This window comes from Patella vulgata, chromosome 7, assembly GCF_932274485.2.
Source record: "Patella vulgata chromosome 7, xgPatVulg1.2, whole genome shotgun sequence".
NCBI classification, from domain to species: domain Eukaryota; kingdom Metazoa; phylum Mollusca; class Gastropoda; family Patellidae; genus Patella; species Patella vulgata.
Genome location: NC_065885.2, coordinates 55,378,960 through 55,404,923, shown reverse-complemented (window position 1 = coordinate 55,404,923; position 25,964 = coordinate 55,378,960). Strand labels below are relative to the sequence as shown.

General features: G+C 34.5%; 2 protein-coding genes across 5 annotated transcripts in view; one reads left to right on the top strand and one right to left on the bottom strand.

The window, feature by feature from the left end:
- LOC126826799 (dual serine/threonine and tyrosine protein kinase) overlaps nt 1–23,059 on the bottom strand; it is a 32,557-nt gene extending 9,498 nt beyond the window's left edge. The window contains exons 1-7 of the mRNA XM_050555884.1: nt 22,880–23,059; nt 18,318–18,823; nt 11,151–11,838; nt 8,026–8,178; nt 7,355–7,440; nt 3,924–4,007; nt 456–553 (exon numbers count right to left, since the gene is read on the bottom strand). Coding sequence (XP_050411841.1) covers nt 456–553; nt 3,924–4,007; nt 7,355–7,440; nt 8,026–8,178; nt 11,151–11,838; nt 18,318–18,823; nt 22,880–23,003 — 1,739 coding nt within the window. The 5' untranslated portion in view covers nt 23,004–23,059. The remainder of the gene's footprint in view (nt 1–455; nt 554–3,923; nt 4,008–7,354; nt 7,441–8,025; nt 8,179–11,150; nt 11,839–18,317; nt 18,824–22,879) is intronic.
- Nucleotides 23,060–23,327: 268 nt separating this feature from the next.
- The window catches only part of LOC126826810 (POC1 centriolar protein homolog A), a 29,069-nt gene continuing 26,432 nt past the window's right edge, over nt 23,328–25,964 (top strand). For all 4 annotated transcript variants that reach the window (XM_050555909.2, XM_050555907.2, XM_050555908.2 and 1 more), the window contains exons 1-3: nt 23,328–23,461; nt 25,436–25,520; nt 25,772–25,851. In XM_050555909.2, the coding sequence (XP_050411866.1) occupies nt 23,447–23,461; nt 25,436–25,520; nt 25,772–25,851 (180 nt within the window). In that variant the 5' untranslated portion in view covers nt 23,328–23,446. The remainder of the gene's footprint in view (nt 23,462–25,435; nt 25,521–25,771; nt 25,852–25,964) is intronic.

Genomic DNA, 25,964 nt, shown 5'->3' with positions numbered 1-25,964 from the left:
GTTTGTCTAGAGAGTTGATTATAGGCTTGTCATGTGAATAAATGTTTAAATAATAATTTATATATCATTTAAGGCCAAAATAAAACCGTGTAATGGGCAGATATAACTCTAACATATTTAATCAAACATGTACCAGTAATCAGATAATAACTTAAGCTGTTCTATTATTGAAAATCGCTCAATGTGAGCGTAAAAAAAATAATCAATTAATGTCTCTGACAAATGCCTGGAAGTTTATAGAATTTTAGTGATTATAAAATTAGGAATATCTACAGGATGGCCGTTATAGTTCTGGCCAAAGACAACCCACATAAGGGAAGATATTTTGGAAAAAAATTGTTTTTTTCGTCAAATATCTTTTATCCATTCTGTTTTGTCACCTGCCCTCCCCAAAACATTTCTATTTTATTGAGTTATATTAAAAACGATTGTATTATAAATACGTTTCTCCATACCTTGCTTCACTTAAACTGTTTAACATTTCCGATGCTACTTTCATCTTCCATTCTTCATCAATTTTAGGTGGAGCATTCCATGGCATAGAACGAACAAGCTACATCAAATATACAAACAAATTTAATCATATAAAATCTTATACTAAAATATGCCTTACGGCAAATTAATGATTCATAAAACGTTAATGGATAAACTCAACCGAATCTTCATCCCATCAATAGTAATAATTGGAAGTTGGCCCCAAAAAACATTACTTCAATAGATATATTACAACATGAGTAAATACTTTTATAAAAAAGAAAAATTCTGATTTTTATTTGTGTCTAGAACTTGAATGCACAAAATCACTATTTTTGAAATGAAATTGAAACGAAATGGGGTTTTGTGTCCTACTGTTCTGCATTAACTGGGCTAATAAAGACGGGCATAAGCTATGCAGTGTGCTACAAGGGAAATTTTTACTGCACAGTGACATTACGTGATACTCTTATTTTTTTTTTTACATGCACCCTAATGTGTAGGCCTACACAGGAACTCATTTTTTTTGTCCCATACAAACGACTAGACACTGTTCCTGGTCAGATTCTCCGTCCTGCACCACTGACAAGGGGAAACTTCACCAGAAAATTCTGAATAACTCTTTTCAGCTAACACCGGGAACGAGCCCAAGAACTGAGTCGGGTTAGTGAGCTAGTATCTTACTCACTGAGCCACTGCAGTACCCCACTATTTTTGTGTATATTTTATATTGATTAATATAGATTTTAATGTATAAATTAGCATTGCTATTAAAAAGTACCAATATCAAAACTCTAAATAATTTAGGTCGTTATCTTTCTTTAATGTTACCAAAGAAAAACAAGTTAATGTAATTATGACAATTAATCATACATTATGGGAGATAAGATAAAGAGCTGGCAGTTCTCACTATAATAGTTAAAAACTAGATAATGTAAAGGCAATTTGCTGAAAGTTTCAGTTAAATTGATCCATTATGAACCGAAAATTAAGCAATTGAAATTTCGGCCTAGCCTCGATCATCATTACTAAAGTCTGTACAATGAAAAACATAGTCTCGATCATCCATTTCATGATTAATTTATGAATGGCAGTCGAGCAGCAAATGGGATCATAATTCAGTTAATATCGCAAGCTAGTGATGATATCAAGAGTTGATTATGGTCTGGATAAGTTAATTAATGCCTAATTAATAATTCAGATAACATTTCAGGCCTAAAGAAAGACCTGCAATAGTCAGATTTAGCTCTTGCATAATGTATGTTTAATGTTTAATAATTATTATTATCTTTTAATATATGAATTAAATACTATATGTCCATCCTTCATCACCTTATTGAATCTATGTTATACAATGTATACATATTGTCAATGCTCATGAATTTTATGTTTACTGCAATAAAACAATACAATAGACCGACTCTTGTCAAACAACTAGCAGTGCTCCACTTTATGCCCAATGAACAATTTCACTAAGTTCTAAGAAATTCCACTGAGGACCCTTTTTCCTATATCACTTTCATAAGCTTTAAATTTAAAAGGTAACACTAAACGTGTTCAAAGTTTAAATTGAAAAAAAAAAAAAAAAAAAAATTGGGAACTGTTTAAAAATATTCCATTGGTTCTGTATTGCATTTGCAAGATGTTGTGAAATGGAATGTAAAATTACTATCACAATTTTCTAAATTTCAACAGGATTCCAATGAAAATATTTCATGAGGACTTTTATCTGTATTAGACCGGAGGCTCAGCGCAGGGTGGGGGGGGGGGGGGGGTCCATCAAATGGGCACAAAACCAGACCCAACTTTTCTAGGGTAAAATTTTGTGTAGAATATGATGCCGAGTGGTAATCAGTCCGCCGTTGGGGCGTTTTCGAGATATTTGGGGTCAAAGGTCAAATGAGTTCATTTGCACTGAAAGTGAATGCGTAGTCATTCTTGTATTATGAAAAGAAGCTGAAAATGATCGACAGTCATCACACTTTCAATAAAAATGTAAACTTGCTAAATTCACCTTTAGTCTTAGTGACCCTGAAGGTCAAAAGGTAAAATTTACCGTTTTTGCACTAGGGAGATTTAAAGCAATAAAATGTCAACGTAAAATATAAAAACTAAAGCGAAATCTGTTCTAATTAATAATAGGAACATTTAAAATTTATCTTTAGGTGGTCTTAGCACAGAACTTTTACTATGGAACGTCAAAAAAAATGATCTTGCATAACAGAACCAACACATTTTGAAACTTTTTAAAAAATACATAAAAACTGTCAAATCGAAATCTCTCCGATTTATTTTCACAGCGATTGTTATAAATAATGATACTAGTTATCTGAAACACAATTGAATAGTTTCAGTGTTGGACTCCAGCCTGCAGGTCGCGTGGATTTCCGAGAATCCCAGTCTAGGAAAACCTACGTTAATCTGTGACGGGAAACACATATTTGACAAAGAGATTAAATTTTCGCAAATTTTTTATGAGTTTTTATAAATTTTGCCGGAACATGGACGCAGATAAAACCGACGAATGCATTGTACATAGTAGTTCATAGGATATATATGTCGTATTGGTAAATGTTAGCGGGGAAAATTTTGGCAGGTTTTGTGACGCGGCCTGCAGGCTGGAGTCCAGCCATGGAACTATTCAATTGTATTTTTCAGACAACTATATCAATATGTATAGCATTCGTTGCAAAACTAATTCGGAGAGATTTTGATTTAACAGTTTTTACATACTTTTGAAACAGGCTCCGAAGCATTTTGGTTATGTTATGCAAGATCATTTCCGACGTTCCAAAGTAAAAGTTTTGTGCTAAGACCACCTAAAGATAAATTTTAAATGTTCCTATTATTAATTAAAACAGGTTTCGCGTTAGTTTTTATATTTTACACTGACATTTATTACTTTAAATCTTCCTAGTGCTAAAACAGAAATGTGACCTTTTGACCTCTGGGGTCACAAAGAACAAAGGTGAATTTAGCAAGTTGACATTTTTATTGAAAGTGTGATTACTTTCGATCATTTTCAGCTTATTTTCATGATACAAGAATGACCGTGCGTTCACTTTCAGTGCAAATGAACCCATTTGACATTTGACCCCGAATATCTCGAAATCGCCCCAACAGCGGACTGATTACCACTCGGCATCGTATTCTATGCAAAATTTCACTCTAGAAAAGTTGGGTCTGGTTTTGTGCCCATTTGATGGACACCCCCCCCGCGCCGAGCCTCAAGACTATATTGTGTTCACAGGGTTGAGAAGTCAAAATATAACTAAAAGAATACTCTGCAAAATGAGTTTGAGAGAATTCTTTCATATGATACGGTTCTTCCTTATGACCAAATAAACAGGAACTACAAACTTGATAAAAATTTGTGAGAAACAAGAATTGTGGATGGACAGACTTCACTAAACACAGGGTTAAAGGTAAGCTACAAAAACAACAGGTACCTGTTTCATTCGTTCTAATAAAACTTTTATTAAAGAAGAACTTGATCGAACTGTAATCTCTACTTGATATGCTGCATTTAACGTCTGAAAAAAACACCAACAGAACAAGCCAACAGTGAGGCTGATGTCCCCCGCCGAAATTGCAAAATAAATAGATGACACATATTAATTAATCGCACATTTATTTTTTTCACTAAGTTTCATCACTCTCTATCAGATAGAATCAAGATTATCTTGTCCCAAACCATCGACAAATGAAATCGATTAGCTCTGCTTAGCTTCAGCTCGAAATGTTAATTATTGAACTCAGTCAAGACATTCACCTAATGAACATCTACATATACATCAAGTTTAAACATTCACCTAATAGACACCTATGCCAAGTTTGAACATTCTACCTCAATTAGAAGGAGAGTTATTGTGTTCCAAAGTTTCTACCAATCAAATTGCTTATCACTCTGCTTACCCTCAGCAAAAAATGTTCATTATCGAACTTAGTTAAGGTATTCATATAATAAATCTATACACCAAGTTTCATCAATCTCACTTAATTAGAACTAAAGTTATCGTGTCCCAAAGCATCAACCAATCAAATTGCTTATCTCTGCTTACCCTAAGCGGAAAATGCTCATCTTCGAACTCCATCAAGGCATTGACCTAATCAACACATACACCAAGTTTGAACATTCTAGCTCAATTAGGAAGAGAGTTATCGTGCCCCAAAGTATCAACCAATCAAATTGCTTATCTCTGCTTACCCTAAGCGGAAAATGCTCATCTTCGAACTCCATCAAGGCATTGACCTAATAAACACATACACCAAGTTTGAACATTCTAGCTCAATTAAAAGTTATCGTGTCCCAAAGCATCAACCAATCAAATTGCTTATCTCCGCTTACCCTAAGCGGAAAATGCTCATCTTTGAACTCCATCAAGGCATTGACCTAATCAACACATACACCAAGTTTGAACATTCTAGCCCAATTAGGAAGAGAGTTATCGTGTCCCAAAGCATCAACCAATCAAATTGCTTATCTCTGCTTACCCTAAGCGGAAAATGCTCATCTTCGAACTCCATCAAGGCATTGACCTAATAAACACATACACCAAGTTTGAACATTCTAGCTCAATTAGGAAGAGAGTTATTGTGTCCCAAAAAGTGTGACGGACAGACAGACGGACGGACAGACGGACAGACAGACGGACGGACAGACGGACAGACAGACGGACGAACCCATTTTAATAGTCCCCTGCTTTCTTCGAAAGGCGGGGGACAAAAAAACATTAATATAAAAAAATGAGAAACAAAGCCAATCAAACACGAGCATGAAATCTTCTTGTCAACACGTAACTGGGATAATTTAGAGACTAACATGTTCAGGTGTTTTTATCTCTATGTTAACTGAGCAATGGAACTGATGAATTTTGCCCCAACAGCTGCACTTTGGCCTATTTAAACTGCCAAAGAAGCTTTTATGTGCATTACCTCCCTTGTCTGTCTAGCAGACACTATCCCAGATAACCCACATAAGCTAGCACAATGACCTAGATAATGGACAATGACCTGCTACAGAAAAATTAAGTAATTCATGAAATAATTAATGGTTCATGTCTTTGTGTTAATAATAAATGTGGAGGTGTAAAAGTGGTAATATTGACCTTGTAAATATTAGATAACATCAGGTGTATAAAACTTGTTTAATTTTTCCTGTTATATATATCATACCTGTCTTAATGATACCTACATGTATGACACCAGCACTGTAAATACATACTGTCTTTATATAGAGTTTAAAGTCATATTACTCAAGAGCTTAATCTGCCTATTGTATGCCTTTTTTTGGCTTCAAATCTTATTATTTAGATATTTATTTACATTTAAATGGATTTAAACACCAGCTAGATTAAAAAATTCAACGATAAAATAGATAATGTCAAGTACCGTAGCTATGATAATAAATGATCTAAGCTAATTCTTCAAACAGTAATGACTGTGTCCAGAATAAAGTAATTTTTCAATGTATTCATTTTCCATTATCTATTTTGTAACTATTATAGCTAGAACGATCAGCACGTTATCTATATATTAAATAATATATCTTTAAAGTAGCAATAACGTTATAATATAAACTATACCATACATTCCTAATTGTTAGATTAGTTGACAACCCAAATAAAGTTTGTTTTCAGTCAGTGAAATGAACGAAATGAAATGGAGTTTAATGTCCAACTGTTCTGCTCTGACTGGGCTAATGAAGATGAGCATACGCCATGCAGTGTGCTTTGATGGAAATTTTGCCTGGAGAGCAGTGCTATGACCTACTCTTTTATCAAATTCCAACTGCCAAGGGATCTTTTACGTGTCTGCTCGGTTTTTCGGCCTCTCCGAACGACTAGACAGGTACTTGTCAGGCCCTCCCGTCCTATACCACTGACAAGGGGAAACTACACCGGAAAATCCTGATGAACTTTCTCGGCCAATACTGTGAGCCAACCCGTAACCTTCAGGCCAGCGAGCCAGTGTCTTACTCGCTACCCTAACTGTCAGTGATGTTATAGAGAGATCAACAATTGATATTATTTGAGAATATAACAATTAACAGAGTTTAAACATATTCCACAAATAATATCATTAAAGGTTGATAATTGTTGACAAATTATCCTGGCTTGAAGACACTCATTGCTGCTTCAAAATTAACTTAACGGAGAACCTAAGTTGTTTTATTCCTAAACTAATTTACGCAAATCTTTTCCCTTTAATCAACAGATCTTGTATGAACCACCATCTGTGAAATCTGCAACAAGTAACACAGAAGCATCTTCCAGATCTGTTTGAAATGGCTGCATTTAGGAGAGGAAGTCTAAAATGTCATTTGAGTGAATGAATGAATGAAATAGGGTTTAACGTCCTACTGTTCTGTACCGACTGGGCTAATGAAGACAGGTATAGATAATAGATAATATAAAAAGGGGATATTTTGAAAATTTCAGTCAAATTACTTCATTATGAGCAGAGTTACATGTAAAGATGCATTATGTAAGATTTAGATAAAGAGCTGACAGATAAATAATAAAAAGGGGATGTGTTGAAAATTTCAGCCAAAGTACTTCATTATGAGAATAGTTATTGTCATTTGCAAAATAGTGTATTCTTGATTGTCATTGCTACCGTTGTTACGATAATAAACAAAGTCTTGATTACCCGATTTTAAATTAAATCAAACTGCCAATCGAATTTAAATCTGTTGAAAATCAAAACCATCCGAAGTTCTAGAGAGTTGATTATGGGCCTGGCATGTAAATAAATGTCTAATAATGATTTATATAACATTTGAGGCTAAACGAAAGATCTACATTAGACAGACTTAGATCTTAAAAAATGAATCTTTAATTGTCTATATGACATGTACATGAAATTCATAATAAAATACCTGTTTTAAAGCATCGGTTGTTTTAGCTTCTTCAGGACTATTATTTTCATTGGTTTCTAAACTTTCTAAACACCTGGTTAATGTTCCTTTAAAAACAGGTATATATATCTTTTATATTCACAAGGTTATATTCTACATTGTAAATATACCTGTACACAGAACAATAAACATCATAATTTACTTTCTAGTAATTCTACAAAACCACAAATCAAAATAATGTCGTTGTAAATTTTTTTTTGAGTATTTCATGTCCAATTAATTTTAAGAACACGACAAGTACATGAGAATTCTTCTCTTTTTAAAAATAAATTTGACACCCGTATGCAATTCAAAATGGTATAGCTATTTGCCCTCAAGACACATTACATAATTCTATACTCTACTAACACTGTACCGGTAAATAAGTTTTAAATTTAATAAAGTTCCCAGAAAAGTATTTATCAGGTGGTTATTTCCAATAAAAGTATGGCAATTTTGGTATATATGGAAAGTAGAGATATCCAATCTTACTAGAAAAATACTGGATTCCCTGAAAAACACTCATGGAGCATATACAGGACAAAAATATAGTCAAAATATATCATCAAATCACCCAGTTTGTACGCCGGAATGTGTCTTTAAGGCATATTGTAGAATCTTTTTATTATGTCATTTGTTTAATAGAAGCCTACCTGTATATGAATCACGGAGTAAATTAACGGAACTAATGAGTTTTCCAGCGATATTGTGGTTTAGTCTTCCAAGCACCAGTTCCTGTATCTGACCGGTACAGATCTTTAAACCTTTTGCTGTTTGTATTTTACCATCATCATCAATATCAACACCTATAATTATAAAATAACATGAAATTTAACCGTTGACATCTTCATTTTCTGCACCAATTGGACTTATGAACACTGCCGTGCAGGCGGTGCAGCCAATCTGATTAAAACACAGATCCTATTTTGTTTTTTATAGTTCAAAATTTCATTTTACTTTACTAGTAATAGTAAATACTACACTAGGATCTGAAACAGTTGTTATATAACCTGCGTAATGGTTGATGTGAGGGATAAGCGAAATGAAACGGTCTGTTGCAGCGAGTTTTAGGTTTGCGATGCTTGGAACTGTGGGTATCCTACTAAAAAAGTATCAACGCTGATTGGTTAATCAAATCAAATCAATAGGATTCTTCGTCTCATGACCTTAAATGGTGTGTATAAATTCAAAGTCAATCGGATATTAGCGCCCCCCCCCCCCCCCATTTTGGGCACCAAATGCTGGGAAAATTTGGGCACACAATTGTACTTTGTAAAAGTTGTATAAAAAAATATTGTGTTATTTGACAGATCCTTCCTTTGAATGATTTAAAGATACATTATGTAAGATTTCGATAAAGAGCTAGCCATTCTTGCTATAATAGTTCGAAAATAGATAATGTAAAATGAATAATTTGAAAATTTCATTCAAACTACTCTATTGCGAGCAAAGATAATAGCCTTTGAAGGTTTGACAAGACAGGTGCAATGATTTCAACCACCGTACTGGTTGTTCGAAGCTAAGTCTCGCTCCTCCATTTTTAGCTTAAATCAAAATATGGCTGAACTGTTCTAATCTATTTAATATCAGAGAAATCCGATGCCATCGAGAGTTGATTATGGCCTGGATAAGTTAATTAATGTCTAATTAATCATTTAGAAAACATTTCAGGCCTAAAGAAAGACCTGCAATAGGCAGATTTACTAGCTCTTGCATAATGTATGTTGAACAATTGATAAACATTTTGGATGATCACTGAAGCTGAGAGAAGAAGGTGGCAATCATGTACAAATGTAGCTGTAGAAGTTATTATAGAAAATTACTGAAAATAAATTGGGTTCTCCATGTCAATTGGATAAGTATATTTCAGGTTAATAATTGTAGTTCATAAAGGGCTAACAAGATTTCATAATAAAATAGCATAACTCTTGGAGGGGATTATCATAAATCAACTGCTTCTTAATTTCATTAAGATAGACAACCCATATCTAGAGAGGCTAACAAGAAATGTAAGACAGAAAGATGGTTGGACCCACATGGCTTAGGGGCAGGGCTTCCACTTCAAAATTTTCACTACCGGTCATTTTTGATAACGCACGAAAGCTTTGCAAAGTAAATTCATATTTCATGTTTTTTATTCATGGTATGGTATTGTGAATTCACGTGTCTATACCACTTTGTCCGCATGGGGTACACAAAAAATTATATATTGGACTTAAAAATGAAATATTAGTAAGGCTCATGATAATTATTTATTAATTAAATATCCCCTTTTGGCTACTTAAATAATCGAAATGGCTGAATTGGCCGTAGAAAACCATTCCAGTGGCTGACACATAATTACCACATGCTCTATAGAAAACACACTGACCTGGATAATTATGAGTTGTAATACAATAACTTCGATATGAAGATAAATATATAATTATCGATGGCATATATCTCACATTTATTGGTTTTAAATTGTTAGGGGTGACAGTAATATACCACAGTAACATGTGGGCATAAAAAAACAACTCATTGTTACTCATAATTTTATTAATAAGCTTGCTTGTGCTACTGAGACTTTTATTTGATTGTGTGATAGAATTTAGACTTTTAAAACTTTTATCAACTTCATATATGCAATCATTTCATTATTATTTACCATTAACATCAGGAAAATATGGAGTCAAGACAATAAGTTTCACCAAGACAATGACATGTATAAACATTATATATCCCATTAAAAATTAATGGAGGCTATATATGGCTTCTCTAGTGGGTGTTGAAGACTAATTATTTCTTACAACAATAATGGTAGTAAGAAATAGAAATAAATTCTATAATCACATACATACATTCCATGACTATAATTATAAACATGTAAACATGACAACATAATTATGAAGATGTAACCATGACAATATAATTGTTACCTGTTCACTATTTTAAGTAACAGTCAGTCAAATACTACACCCTAACAAAAGTCAGCGATATACATGTACATGTAACTGCATGACATTTATAGTAATTTATACTGTCAGCCAAAAAAATAAACCTTTTGAAAATTCCCCAAAAAAATTGATCCAATCCTGATAAATTAATTTTAAAATCAAACACATGCTGGTACAAGATGTTACTCAACTGAGAATTCCAATTCGCAAAAGGCATTACTACTATAATAGGTTGATGTGTGTACATATATTTAATGTTTCTAAGATATGCTCCAAAATAAGATTTTGTATACCAAAATTTATCAAATCCGCGAAATTAGCAAAATTGATATGGGTTGTCTATAGTAGGCGCAGTGTGACAAGACAGGACACAATATACACAATTTTAAAAATATATATGGATCATCGTAGCCTTTTAATAAACTAGGGGGATCACGGTGGCTAAGACGCTGGCTCGCTAGCCTGGAGGTCGGTGTTCGCTCCCTACATTGGCCGAGAAAATTCATCCAGATTTTCCGGCGTGGTACTCCCGTGTCAGTGACAAGGACAGCTGTCTAGTCGTTCAGATGCGGGCACGTAAAAGATCCCTTGACAGTTGGAATTCGATATAAGAGTAGGCCGTAGTGCCGCTGTCCGGGCAAAATTTCCCTCATAGCACAATGTATGGCATATGCCCGTCTTCATTAGCCCAGTTCAACGAAAAACAGTAGGACATTAAACCCCATTTCATTTCATTTAATAAACTAACAATGGTAACAAGAAATGTGAATGTGGGCATTGTTCAGTTTCAACACACCTAAGATATCAAGTCTGTAATCGTATAAGTATGTTTTTTTACTTACCTATAAAGTCATATTCTGCCGCTTGACTGAGAAGTTCATCCCTCATACTACTGATTGTTCCAGATATCAAACTCTTAATATCCTCTAACTTGGACACAGAAATCTGTAGTAACGACTTGTACAAATCTTCCTCTTTTTCACGAGCAAACTCAATTTTTTTGGGCGTTATTAAAATGTCTCGGGCCATGTCAAAAGCGGATAGTATGAACATATTTAAGCACCGATTATGAGAATTGTTCAGCACAGTTGCTGCATTGACCAGGTAACTCTTGAGTACATGTTTTGTAAATGTGGCAAATTTTTTCACAAATGCTTGAAATTGTTCGATATATTCACTCTCTACCTCGTAATAGTCCTGGTTCAGATTTTTTCGAGAAACCTTTGTCAAGGAGTCTGTGGAGTTTGATTTGTGTATATAGCCCAAGTAAACAAGCTGTTCACTAGCTGTTCCGGGACGACCATCGTGCAGCTTGCGGGAGGTTTGGGACGGGGACGGACAGGGTGAGGAATCGGAGATGAAATTGGTTTCATCGTTACAATTTAATATATGTATCGGTCTAGCAGGAGAATCAGGAGCACCATCTGGAGGATCTATGTCTGCTGTTTTAGATCCAGGGGGAGGAACTCTAACAAAACACACTGGTTGAAAGTTGGTGACCTTTGCTAAATCACTCAGTTCTCCAATATCCTGTATATATAAACAAAAAAATAATTATTTATTTAAAAGATTAATATATTTTATTTGAAACTAGACTAATTCTTTTTCGACTTAGTATATCATCTATATAATTATACCAAAGTCTTAATTAGCCCGGGGGATGGTCACGGTGGCTAAGTGGGTAAGACGTTGACTAAGTGAGTAAGACGCTGGCTTGCTAGTCTGGAGGTCGGGTGTTCGACACCTGCATTGGCCAAGAAAGTTCATCCAGATTTTCCGGCATGGTTCCCCCTTTGTTAGTGATGCAGGACGGGGGGCCTGACAAGGACAGCTGTCTAGTCATTCGGATGGGATGAAAAACTGAGGTCCCGTGTACACATTGGAGTGCGTGTAAAAGATCCCTTGACAGTTGGAATTCGATATAGCACACAGTATGGCATATGCCTGTCTTCATTAGCCCAGTTCGGAGCAGAACAGTAGGATGTTAAACCCCATTTCATTTAATTAAGCCCAGTTGGTACAGAAATGTAGTATGTTAAACCCTATATCCTTTATTTACCTATATACTATGTTTAAAATACTGATATGGCTCTTTCGTAGCCATATACCCATGATTTCATTATGTTATTGAATTAGAGACATGTTACATACAAATTAACAGGGAGTTCCTGTTTTATATGGATACTATTAGTAGTTAGGGGATAGTGGGGAGATACAAGAAACCATTGGCTTAAATCCTGGGATAGAACCTGGCAAAGCTTGCAGATGTACTGGCATTCCTAGAATTTGAAGGTCATGTTTATTCAATAATTAAAGAGAATATTAAAGGTGTCAGAGCAACCATTAGCATACCATATACTTGTAATGGTAACTGCTCATCCTGATTATCAATCCTGGAATTCTAAGAATTTCGATGTCATGCCTAATCAATTAAAGGTTATGAAAACTTTATATTTGTCATAAAAAAAAGAAGGGGGGGGGCAGAGATTGCAGGACATATGCTCCCCACGCCACACCCTAAATCTGCTAATAGAGAGAGAAATGGTGTTTAACGTCCACTCGACACAAACTAGGTCATTTCGGGACTAACACTGGTTCAATTTTATTTCAACAATTTGCTTGCGCGTAGGGGTCTTTAGCAGTGGGAGGAAAACAGAAGACCTGGAGAAAACCCACAAGGTTGGACAGACGACCCTACTCCTTGTCACGTACAACCTGGGAATCGAAACCACGCCAGTTGACTAAATAACAGACCTGAGGATACAGTGCGCACGTGCTATAAACCATTCGGCCATCAAAGCCCTCTAAATCTGTTGATAATTAATCAAGAATACTTGATATATAAACAATATTTCTATATGTATAAATATGGGTGTAACCTCACTAACACTTATCATGTGAATAAATTATCTCATGACTGCTACTATATGTGAGTACTCTACATGTATGTTGTTACAACTGGAAATCATGCGGAAGTAATCTACATCCTACATGTATATAGTGCATATAAAATGGTATAAATTCTCCAAAATAAGGGGGGTTTGATGGCTGAATGGTTTCCTCCCACTGCTAAAGACCCCTATCACAAGCGAATTATTGAAATAAAATTAAATCATGACCTAGTTTGTTCGAGTGGATGTTAAACCCCATTTCTCTCTCTCTCTCTCTCTCCAAAATAAACTCATCTCTACATCTACATGATCCGATTCACTGGGTATCCATTGTACAAAGAGGGTTTAAGCAGGCAAATTAAAATACCAAAAACATGAAGAAATGAAATGAAATGAAATGGGGTTTAACGCCCTACTGTTCTGCTCCTATACTGGGCTCATGAAGGCGGGCATACGCCATACAGTGTGCTATGAGGAAAATTTTGCCCGGGCAGAGGCACTATCGCCTACTCTTATATCGAATTCCAACTGCCAAGGGATCTTTTACGTGCATTCCAATGTTTACGCGGGACCTTGGTTTTTCGTCTCATCCAAAGGACTAGACAGCTGTCCTTGTCAGGCCCTCCGTCCTGCATCACTGACAAGTAGAAACCACGTCGGAAAAAAACATGAAGAAATATATACATGTAGAAAGAGCAAGAGAATGGGATTTAACATCCACTCAACACAAACTAGATCATATGGTTCAGTTTTATTACAAATACATGTACATGCACATGTAATAGTCCAATCGAAAAGCTTACAGAATATTATTAATAAATTCATCAAAATGTTTAAGAATCTAGTATTCTAACCAAGACTTATTAAATACATTCATTATTAATTGCTAAACCAGTTTGACGGATATTTCTTAGCTTTATTTAATTTTTAGTAACCTAGAGGGTAATGTTCACCCACTGTACAGTCTCATCAAACACTTATACTATACTATTCAAACACAATAAACATATATTTTATACTAGTTTGATAAACCTATGTTTATTCCACACTGTATAACACACCCACATGTATATAATCTCTTATCTACTATACTTCTTAAGGAAACAGACCATGAAAATAATTGAAAGACACTAGTTAGCCTTTTAGTCTTTTTTTTTTAGCTAATATGCATTAAATTTATTTTCAAGAAAACTATTAATAATATATTTTGCTTCAGTTCAGTGCAGATTATGTCTGCTACCGCGGTCATTGTTTACGATCTGTTGCCTGTTTGAAACTCTATAACAAGCATATTATATTTCATTTTGTTCTGAGGTGGACCTGCATGTTTGTCTTACTAAACATGGCCCCTAAATCAAACCAAATGACTTTCACGATGATAAGAAAGGACTTGCTAAAGTCTAATGATATGTACATTATGCATACAGTATATTAGTATATCTATACAGTATCTTTATTAACATTTATTGACATACACAAAATGAATAATGCCTCGATGTATTGTAGTCTAGATCATTTACCTGATACACCATTGACATTTGTTGTTGTTTTTCGGTAATCCAGTATTTTTCTAGTACGATTGGATGTCTATATGTTCCATATAAACATGTAACAAATTTACCCTACTTTTATTGTGAGAGAGAGAGAGAGAGAGAGAGAGAGAGAGAAATGGGCTTTAAAGTCCACTCCACACATAAATACTTTCGCGGCAATGTATATTTAAAGATCTAAATTGTGAACAAAATTTTATATTACATATTTAATAAAGGAGCTAAATCGCTAGAAATGGGTAGCAACGCATAATAATGTAATATGAATGTATATAAACTGATTTACATTCAATCGTTTCCGTTTTTACTCTAATTTCAAATAAGTTATGTTCAGCGAAACACGCCATAAGTCTGAATCGAATTACAATCTCTAGTGTCTGGTTATTCCAGTCTACACCGATAGTATTTATTGCGCAGACTCTCCAGATAAGAATATGATGTCACTGTTTTTTTCTTAAATATTGTATATCAGAAGCCCATCTTTTCCCGGTAAGATCACAACATCAATGTTGATTTAAATAGACAAATAATTTGTGTTTTCAGTGTCGAAGACTTTGGGTGATACTGAGTTAGAGAAAGTTTTCAATCAAGATCGACCATGCTTATGACGTTCTATGGCAATTTTTTTTTGCACAACCCTTCTCAATCGTTAAAAGTACAGATAAGGATTAAGTGGGTCATGATCTAATTCCTATTATTCAGATTGTGGTTTATGAAAAAAAAGACTTTTGCAGTTAATAACCATGAATTTTTTGTTACTCATTCAATATCCACCAAAGATGGGGATATCTTGCTTGAATTTAGACAGTAAAACCCACCTCTATGAGATGGGGAAAGTTAGGAATTAACATAATTTAAAATTATTAGTAGGAAATAAAAATAAAAGGGAAATATTAATAATACTAATAATAGACATGATGACTAATACTGAATACACCTTGAAGTGGGGGCGGGGATGACAATGGCACTAATTTGGTCTTGTTTAGGTGTAAAGCAACTTTAACAGGAAATTAACACAAACCTTTATAAAGGTATTAATACTAATACTATATTTAGGTTATCAACAAGATACAGGACAATGTATCTAAATGACTTAATCCTGTAACATAAGTAATAATAGGAAAACAATGATCGATGAAGTACATGTAGTATGTACCATGAATAAGCAAATTGACAATCTATAAGAATGGATGTTCATCTGGTGACGTGGTTTAACCTGATGCATGGTTTAGCCTTGTTCCCGTGCATGTGAGCTCAAATGAAACCGTACATGTATCATTGGTTCTATTTTTTTTTTCCCTTATATAGGGAGGGAGGGAAATGGGGTTTAACATCCACTCGACACAAACTAGGTCATTTCGGGACTAACATATCGTTCAATTTTATCTAAATAATTTGCTTGAGCTTAGGGGAATTTAGCAGTGGGAGAACCCCGAGAAAACCCACGAGGTTTGACAGGCGACCCTACTCCTTGTCACATACAACCGGGGAATTGAAACCAAGCCTGTTGAAAAAATGAAAGACCTTATGATACATTGCGCATGCGCTAACCATTTGGCCATTCAACCCCTCTTTTCCTTACAGAATCTATTTAAGTAGAGAAGCAGCTCCTATAACCAGAGAAGATAGACGAACTCCTAAGTAGTGTTAAACAAATTTATTGTTAGACGTTATGGACTGGGTTGTCCTTCTTCTGTATTTCTTAACATTTGAAAAATGATCATGATTATACCATTTTGCTTGACTTTTATTTTCATTGTCATTTTCTTCATGAAGAACTCTGTTAAAGAGCATGTTAATAATATCGTTGATTTGGTGTTGTATTTCTTATTTTTTAATAATTTTTCTTTTTTACTTACTATTATTACATGTAGGTTATATCAGAGGAACCTAACAGCATTACAGTGAAGCCTATCAGTTATTTTCATAGGGAACTTGCTGTAGCGCAGGTTATAATAGAACTTAATGTTTTACAGTGAACTTAACAATGGTACAGTGATAGCCTATGAGCGCGGGTTATAAATATTATAATAAAACTTATTAAAGATACATTATAAAAGATTAGATAAAGAGTTGGCAGTTCTCACTATAATAGTTAAAAACTAGATAATGTACATGTAAAAGTAATTTGCTGAAAATTGATCCACTATGAACGGAGAATTAAGAGGTTGAAATTTCCGCCTAGCCTGGATCATCATTATTAAAGTCAGTACGATAAAAAGCATAGTCTTGATTATCCATTTTTTGATTTAATTATCAATGAGCGTTAAGCAGCATATAGGATTCTAATCCAGTCAATATCGTGGGCTAGTGTTGACATCTAGTTCATTATGGTCTGGATACATGTAAGTTAATTAATGTCTAATTAATAATTTAGATCAAATTTCAGGCCTAAAGAAAGACCTGCAATAAGCAGATTTACCTCTTGCATAATGCATGTTTAACAATGTTACAGTGATAGCCTATGAGTGTGGGTTATAGAACATAACAACATTACAGTGAAGTCTATTTATAGGGGACTCACTGTAATGTGGGTTATAACAGAACTTAACATAACAGTGAAGCCTACATGTACATGTATGAGCATGGGTTATAATAGAACCTATTACAGTGAAGTATATTAAAGTCTAATTTATAGGGGACTTGTTGTAGAGCAGGTTATAATGGAACTTGTTGTACAATGAAGTTTATCAAAGTCTAATTTATTGGGAACTGGCTGTAGTGTGGGTTATAACAAAACCTAACAAAGTTACAGTGAAGCTTATGAGCATGGGTTATAACAGAACTTAACGTTACAGAGAAGTCTATCAAAGTCTAATTCATAGGGGACTCGCTATAGCGTTGATCATAATAGATCCTAACAAGGTTACAGTGAAGTCTATCTGTCTAATATACATGTACATGTACTATAAGGGGCTCACTGTAACGCGAGTAATACATGTACATCGTATCAATAAAACCTAACAAAGTTACAATGAAGTCTATCAGTCTAATTTATAGGCATACTCCTCGCAGTGTTTTGTTTGATTATACCTAATCCCACATAACACTGCTATAAAGGAAGCAAATTTCTGTTCCAAATTATGACTGGTCAATAGTCTGTTTAACAAGCAATAGCTAACTGCATTACAATATCATTACGCTTTAAACAGAGCTCCAAATTGGACCAAATATGTTTACATAATGTTAGGTCATGACTCACGATTTTATTATGCCCAATTAACTAGTGCATAGCAGAATATTGCAGAAAAACTAATTGTGTGACAAACGGGGCTATCAAAACGAATACAATGTAAACAATACTGTTTTGAGATGAACAATACATCTGTACTTTCATAGTTTTTAATATCTTAAATCACTGTCCAAAGTTTTAGGGAAGACCCCAGCAGATTAAACGAAGGCCTGTCATGTTACTGTACTTGCGATAGAGTTGATTGAACGGGAAGAACACACACTCCCCCAAAATCTCAAGTATCAGAAGACAATCCAGCAATGGGCAGAGAGGGATTTCTCGGGCCATTGCTTCAGGAAAATGCAGTGTATTAAAAGTAGCATACAGTATACAAACCTTATCAGCAAGTTGTTCTGTTACAAATCCATAAATTATAACAGGTGTAACGTCCTGAACACAACCCTTTAAACATTCCTCTGCAGTCTCATGTTTCGACGACGACATCAACAACGTGGTGCCAAACCTCAGCAGAGGATGATTGAGTGATACCTCTAATACGGCCGAGTCTTTAGCGATGTCATCCTTCCTCGATTCATAAAGTTCTAGGTCTTGACGTGGAATAGTTTTCCAGGGGCCATTGTAAGCCTCAAGATTATCCACAAGATCATAGTCGTCTGGTAATGCCAAACTAACAGTCTGAGTTTCTCCATGTTTGAATTTCACCATGCGATATTGAATATTGTTATCCAATGGAGGAAGAATTTGCATTGAAAACAGTTCATTGATTAATCTAGATTTGGCGTATGGTGTTTGACCAAGTACAACTATTGTTTGTGGTTTTTCAATCAATGACAACACTTCCGTTTCTTCTTCTTTAAGTAATTCGGCCATGACAATTTGAGCTGAAAATATAAAGCCAATAATATGATGTAATAGCTGAACGGTTTATTGTCTCATTAAACATATGCAAGCCTTTATTTAGGCTTCAGATGTTATAGAAATTATTAATTAGGCCTTTGTTTACACGACAAGCTCAAAATTAACTCTGTAGACCCACGGATGGCTTGGATACAGTTTGGATTTAAACAGTCGTTCATTTAAAATTAAATCAATAAATAGCAGACCATGCTAATGTTTACCGTTAGTCACTGACGTCACTACCCGAGAGTGGTGACGAAAGGCCTGCCAAGCAGGGCTACCATAGCCATTGAGAATGTTACTTGATAATCGAGATTATGTGGGTGGAGTTAACATCTGTCAATCAAATGATCGGCAATTCTCATAGTCAGTGCGAACACAGTTGATACCTATTTCTAGTCCAGACTTCCAATAGTGACTGATGACGAAAGGCCTGCCAAGCAAGGGTACCATAGCCATTGACAATGTTACTTGATAATCGAGATTATGTGGGTGGAGTTAACGTCTGTCAATCAAACGATCGGCAATTCTCAGTCAGTGCGAACACAGTTGATACCTATTTCTAGTCCAAACTTCCAATAGTGACTGATGACGAAAGGCCTGCCAAGCGAGGGTACCATAGCCATTGACAATGTTACTTGATAATCGAAATTATGTGGGTGGAGTTATCGTCTGTCAATCAAACGATCGGCAATTCTCGTAGACGGTACGAACACAGTTGATACCTATTTTTAGACCAAACTTCCAACAGTGACAATTCCGTTCAGAATAAAGTAATTTGACTGAACGTTTCAATTTTTTCTTTTTTTATCATCAGGCAATTTATCATCTATTTTTGAATTATTATAGCAAGAATGGCCAACTCTTTATTAAACTCTACTATTGTATCTTTAATCAAGCCTGGAAATAAGGCACCTGTCACAAGCATAGTCAGACACAAATTCAGACTTTGTCAGGCACAATCACTCTGGTGCCTGTCATTTTATCTGACACAAATTTGTGTTTTTTCTGTGTTTTTATTGATATTATTAATACATGTACAGCATTAGTAGAAAATGTCAGGAACTAGTTCATTAGTGTCTGACATTTTATTAATACAAACTTCAGCCATTTCGAAACTTATGGTAATTCTAATTTCTATGTTCATTTGCACAATGCAAATTAGGAGAATTTTGACCAGGTAGCAGCATTTCAGCCTATTCTTCCTGGGTTTCCAGCTCTAACAGGTTCTTTCATGCGCTTGCCAAAATGTGTATGGCTTTTCTTTATTTTAAAAGAACCACAGAACATTTTATTCAAGAGTCTGTTCACTGGCTTCATGAAAGTTCAATTGCTCAATTGAAGCCAAATGTTTTATGTTGTTAAACATTACTGTAGTTTAAATGTAAATCCCCCCCCACCCCCCAAAAAAACCCAGAAAACAAGTGAAATTATGGCCTAATTTTAATTAGTTTGGGGATGTGATATTAGAAATTACGTTTTGTTTAGCATACGTTAGTGTAACATTTCTAGTAAATCGATATTTGATATTTGTGGTACTGTCTTCTTGCACTTTTATTTTAATAAATGAAGTACACTGATGGAAATAGACGATTCTTGTAGAAATTCTGTTAATAGCTTTGGATAACCAACTTATACAACAGTTCTTTCATTGTCATTGCCCTTGGCATATTATCAGGATTTAAAGATACATTATGGGAGATTTGATAACGAGTTGGCAGTTCTCACTATAATAGATAAAAACTACATAATGTAACGGCAATTTGCTGAAAATTTCATTCAAATTGATCCACTATGAACCGAGAATTAAGCAATTGAAATTTCCGCCTAGCCTCGATAATCATTACTAAAGTCAGTACGATAAACAGCATAGTCTCGATTATCCATTTAATCGTGAAGGAAAGTTATACAGTAAATCGGCTCATAATTCACTAAAGATAGCAGGCTAGCAATGCAACCGAAAGTTGATTATGGTCTGGATAGGTTAATTAATGTCTAATTCATAATTTAGATAAAGAAGACCTGCAATAGACAGATTTAGCTCTTGCATAATGTATGTAAAATATTATTGTTGCTTTTTTTTTTATCTTATTACTGTAAAACCACAATCAGTACATTCATCAAATACTACAGGATGGTGAAAGAGGAAATAATCAATCAAGTACATCTTATAAAATTATTACCATTTTTTGTACGTATATGTTGGTATGTTTAGATATATCCTGGTTTAACATATACAGTACCTACTGTATCTGTTAACTTTTATTCAATTTAGATTTTTACACTGTACATGAATGTACTATGATACAGATAATAATTTACACATAATTTGTAGCATTACAAAATCGATAGAACACACTTTTTTGACCATGAATTAGTTGTGTATAAAGGAATAGAGAATTGGAACTTTATCCATCACTTTCCATGCAAAAAGATTTTTTTTTCAGATATGTCTGATTGCAAATAATACAGTTCATTTACTGATACAAAGTACAAGATGCATAAATGCCTAAATATAGTTATTGAAATTCATAAAAATATTACTAATGCAATAATAAATCAAGATTTTTCTAAATCGTGTGCCATATTAATATCATTACATATAAAAACTTGAGTAACTAATCAGAATTATGTTACCATCTACATCTTGATAATGATAAATTGTGCAACATGGATTGTTTTTATCAATACAGTGTCACTATCAGTGCTAAAAGTTCAACTCGCATTTTCACATTTTTAATACTCTAGGCTGTTTACCTGTCAGTGACTGACCCTGTGACCTACATAAAAAGGCGTTTATCTTATTAATTATTCTTCAAGCTAATATTTCATTAGAGGCTCTGTATTTTTCTTATCTGCTGAACGCGGGTGACACAGAACTAAATCAAATTAATAATGAATCATCATGTTTTTCCTCATTCTTTTATAATACCCCCCCCCCCATAAATTATAAAGCAAGTATATTAGGCTCATGTTTAAATAAATTGATAAGAAAAAAAAAATCTTGTCAATTTAGCTAGATTTACATGTAGTCAAGGTATAATCTGACCTTTTGAACCCCATATACAATAGGGGCCTACATTTCCAATATTGAGCATTGATCTTAAGTCTGCAGTTGAGTGTTGACAGGTTAATTCTCCTGATATAATTAATCTAATATATAAACACTACGGTACACAATATTTAATCAATTATGTAAGCTTAATCAACTAGAACAGATGTATGGTGCATGGTCCCACATTGTGCCAGTGCCATTTGTTTGTTGCAAAGATGATTGAAAATGATGATCATTTGCTTATATTATGATAATCTTATTTTTCAAAACATACCGGTACTTTACATTTACACTAGGATTAATAAAACACTAAACAGTTCTAAGATTTAAAAGACCCAATCTTAAATATACGCTAATTTCATTAGAAATGCTGGCTGGTACATGCAATGTATGCCATTCTCAGTACAAAGTCATTCTCTAATTAATTAGCTAACATGAAAATTGACAAAAAAATACAGATTATTGAATTGTGTTATTTCCGGGCTAAGAGAGGGATTGTATTTCGATAGAGCAAGGGCAAAATGAAAAAAGTTGCTATACTGTCAAAGTTCTATATTTTGAGTTAAATATTTAATAGATTGTTTCTAATTCTATATAAATCAATATTGAAATGATGATGTAAGATAGACCTCATGATGTGCCATTCTTATGGTACCAAAATTCTTGACACTTATTCATTATTATGATTCTATAAAATTATTGTAGCTAAAATAACACCACACCCTCAATAATAAGTTTATTATCAGCATTGCCATTTTGCCATTGATTTGATATAATGATTGTCAGTCAATGATATTCACAACTCAGTCTGCAAAGAGTTATAATTGAAAACAAAGGACAGTCATATAATTTATTGAGATCTGAACATGTCACATAAGACGACTATATCCTGACATTACTTCTGACAGTTTCAGACGTCATAGCATGATAGCCGTGATTAGTGCAAAACTCATTCAGTTCAGAAACAAAAAAAAAAATTACTTACTGCCATTATATTGGCCTGAATTGTTGATGTCACCAAAACATTTCTTAGTTTCTTCCAAGATCTCTTGTAGGCGTTGCGAATGTCCACAAAATTTGTGGAGTTCGCTAGCCAAAGAACTCGTCATTTTGATATCTTTTCACCATTTAATGTCAATGATGTCCAAAACAAACTGTTCTAAAAATAGTCGCATCCGGCGATTCCGTTTCCGATGCAGTTCGCAAGAAAACAGCAGTTACTTCCCTTTGTTGGGAGAAAGCATTGTTTTATTTTTAAATGATTTATAGTAATGATATCCCCCAATATAAGAAACTGAAAAAATGTATTACAAGAATTCAAAATTTTGAAACAGATATATATTTCCCATATCCTTATCTGTATCACAAGTTTATGCTTATCAATAAAATATGATTTTGACACGCGTCCTCAATAATAATGTACTTCCGTAATGCGCAGTTCGTTGAAAATACCGCAATAATTTGAAAGTGTCAATACAAGACCAAACTTGAATTGTTTTAATGCATTTAAGATTATATTTTATGTTTTAAATATTAACAAGCTTCTAAGACAATGGCAGCAGCATTGGTAATGTATTTATGTGCACAATAACCCACGAAAGTGTGGTTAAATACTTCAAAATATGGTCAAAACTTTATTTTTTTATTAAGTCTTCATTCATTCATCATCATAAAATGATAAATGAATCATATCATCATTAGGCCTATAATTATTATTTTATTGGTCAATGATGGTCTTGTCAATTGATATTTTAGCGAGAAGGAGAGAGAGATAGAGAGAGAGAGAGACAGTTGAGGTTTAAGTCCACTCCACACAAACTAGTTCATTTTGAGACCAACACTCACAGTAACACACGGTTCATTTTCATTTCTAAAATTCGCTTGCGCGTAGACGGTAGGGGTCTTTAGCAGTGTGAGGAAACTGGAGGACCCGGAGAAAACCCACGAGGTTCGACAGGTGACCCAACTCCTTTTCATGTACAACCGTAGCTACAAATGTCATACCGTTAAACTGTGTTTAACGCTATAATTGATACAGTCTACTCTAACACTCCTTACGCACAATTAGTGTCAAAACATATCATTACAGTTTGTATTGAAATAAGTAATTCTATCACACATAGTGAAGATTGAACCACTAAAATAGTTATTGAACAGTTTTTTTTTTTGTGGTAATTATGCATTCTACATTTTCAAAGCGACATTTCGTTTAAGCTGGCATGTCACCAGCCAGATGAAATCTCGCCAAATTTCGCGTAACAGTTGGGTTTCATCAAATCATATAATTATGCAGTAAGACTTCACCTTTATTTCAATGGGAATTGGTTTATTATAACTGTGGCTGGAGTAAGGCGGAAGACATCAGTAGTGGAACCATTTCTAGTACAACCGGGCAATCGAAACCACGCCAGTTGACTCAATGACAGACCTTATGATTTAGCGTGCACGTGCTAACGATTCGGGAGCCACGGTGGCTAGGTGGTTAAGAGGCTGGCTCGCTAGCCTGGAGCTGGAGGTCGGGTTTTCGATCCCTGCATTGGTCGAGAAAGTTCATCCAGATTTTCCAACGTGGTTTCCCCTTGTCAGTGGTGCAGAACAGAGGGCGCTCAGTATAGTTCAGAGAGCAATTTTTTAATCGGTCATCAGACGCAGCTGTACAACTTCAAGGACCCAGGTCTCAAGTGCCTGGGACCAACTCTACACTTTCTGAAATGTCAGTAAAAGCTCTGGAATGATTTCAATTTCAAAAAATAAACAGTAAGCAAAACATCGGAAATAAGTGGTGGGGACACAGTACATCATGTCCCCACCACTAAATATATTGGTGGGGATGCGTCCCGGTGTCCCCACCGGGATCTGCGCCCATGCTCTATGGTACCATATCTATGAGTGTACTTAATCGCCTTCAGTTTTTCGCGTTATGGCTAAGATCGTAGATTGAGACGTCGACACCAAACTATTAGACAAAGGACTTTAAAATGTATGGAAGTAGAAATGGTTGGAACGGAAGGTGGAAGGCCAACTTGTGAGACGTTCTATTCGTAAAGTCAATGTACGAAGAGTCGTGAATTATTAATATTAATCACGGAGGGAGGGGGATGGAGAAGTTTAGAGCAACACATCTCTAGTTTATAAAATTATACAAGAACAATCAAAAGATTGGATCCGTATAGTTCAAACATTACTTTTTTTGTTATAAAGTATTCTGGTAGAGATATAAATTAAATATAATTTAAGCCAAAATTTGTAGTAAATTAATACACAAATAAAAAGAACTTTGAAATTCATTTTCAGACCCCTCCCCCCCTACTTTAAAATCGCCTTTGACCCCCATAACACACTGGCACTGCCCCACCCCCCACCCACCCCAATGATTTTTTTTAGCTTTTTTTTCCAACAGCTAAAATCATGTTTGGATACAGCATCATCAATGATATTTTTTTTAACTCCTTGAAGGCTTGCGGTACCATTACTACAGGACAGAAATGTTTCTGTAGATTAGTACAGTAACTCTAAAAGCTTATGTTTCTTATAATTATAGGAAGATCCATCCTTGGAGCGGCATTTCAATGGCCATAGAGATACAGTCACAGGAATGGACTTTAGTCCAAACATGACACAATTAGGTATATTTAAAAATTATGTTTTATCTTTAAATTTTCATTAAGTCAAGAAAAAGCATTTTCTTGGATAATACTTGAGTGTTTGTTAAGAAAAAGAAAACAGGAAGAAAGATGGTGATTACGGTTTATGTGTATGGAGTAGTTTAAATGAGTGAAATCTACGTTATTGGCCGTATGAAAATAATAATGCTAGTATCTATGGATATTTTGTGCATAGTTTTATTATGATATGAAATGACATTTAATTATTTCAGCATCTGGGTCCATGGATTCCTGTTTAATGGTGTGGAATTTTAAACCCAAAATGAGAGCATATAGATTTGTTGGTCATAAGGTATGAAATATATAATTCTATATTGTATAACACAATGGTTTTCTCTGGGTCATATTTTCAATTATGAGTGAAGTCTGTATCACTACAGGCCCCGGACTGTACAGTGGCAAGAG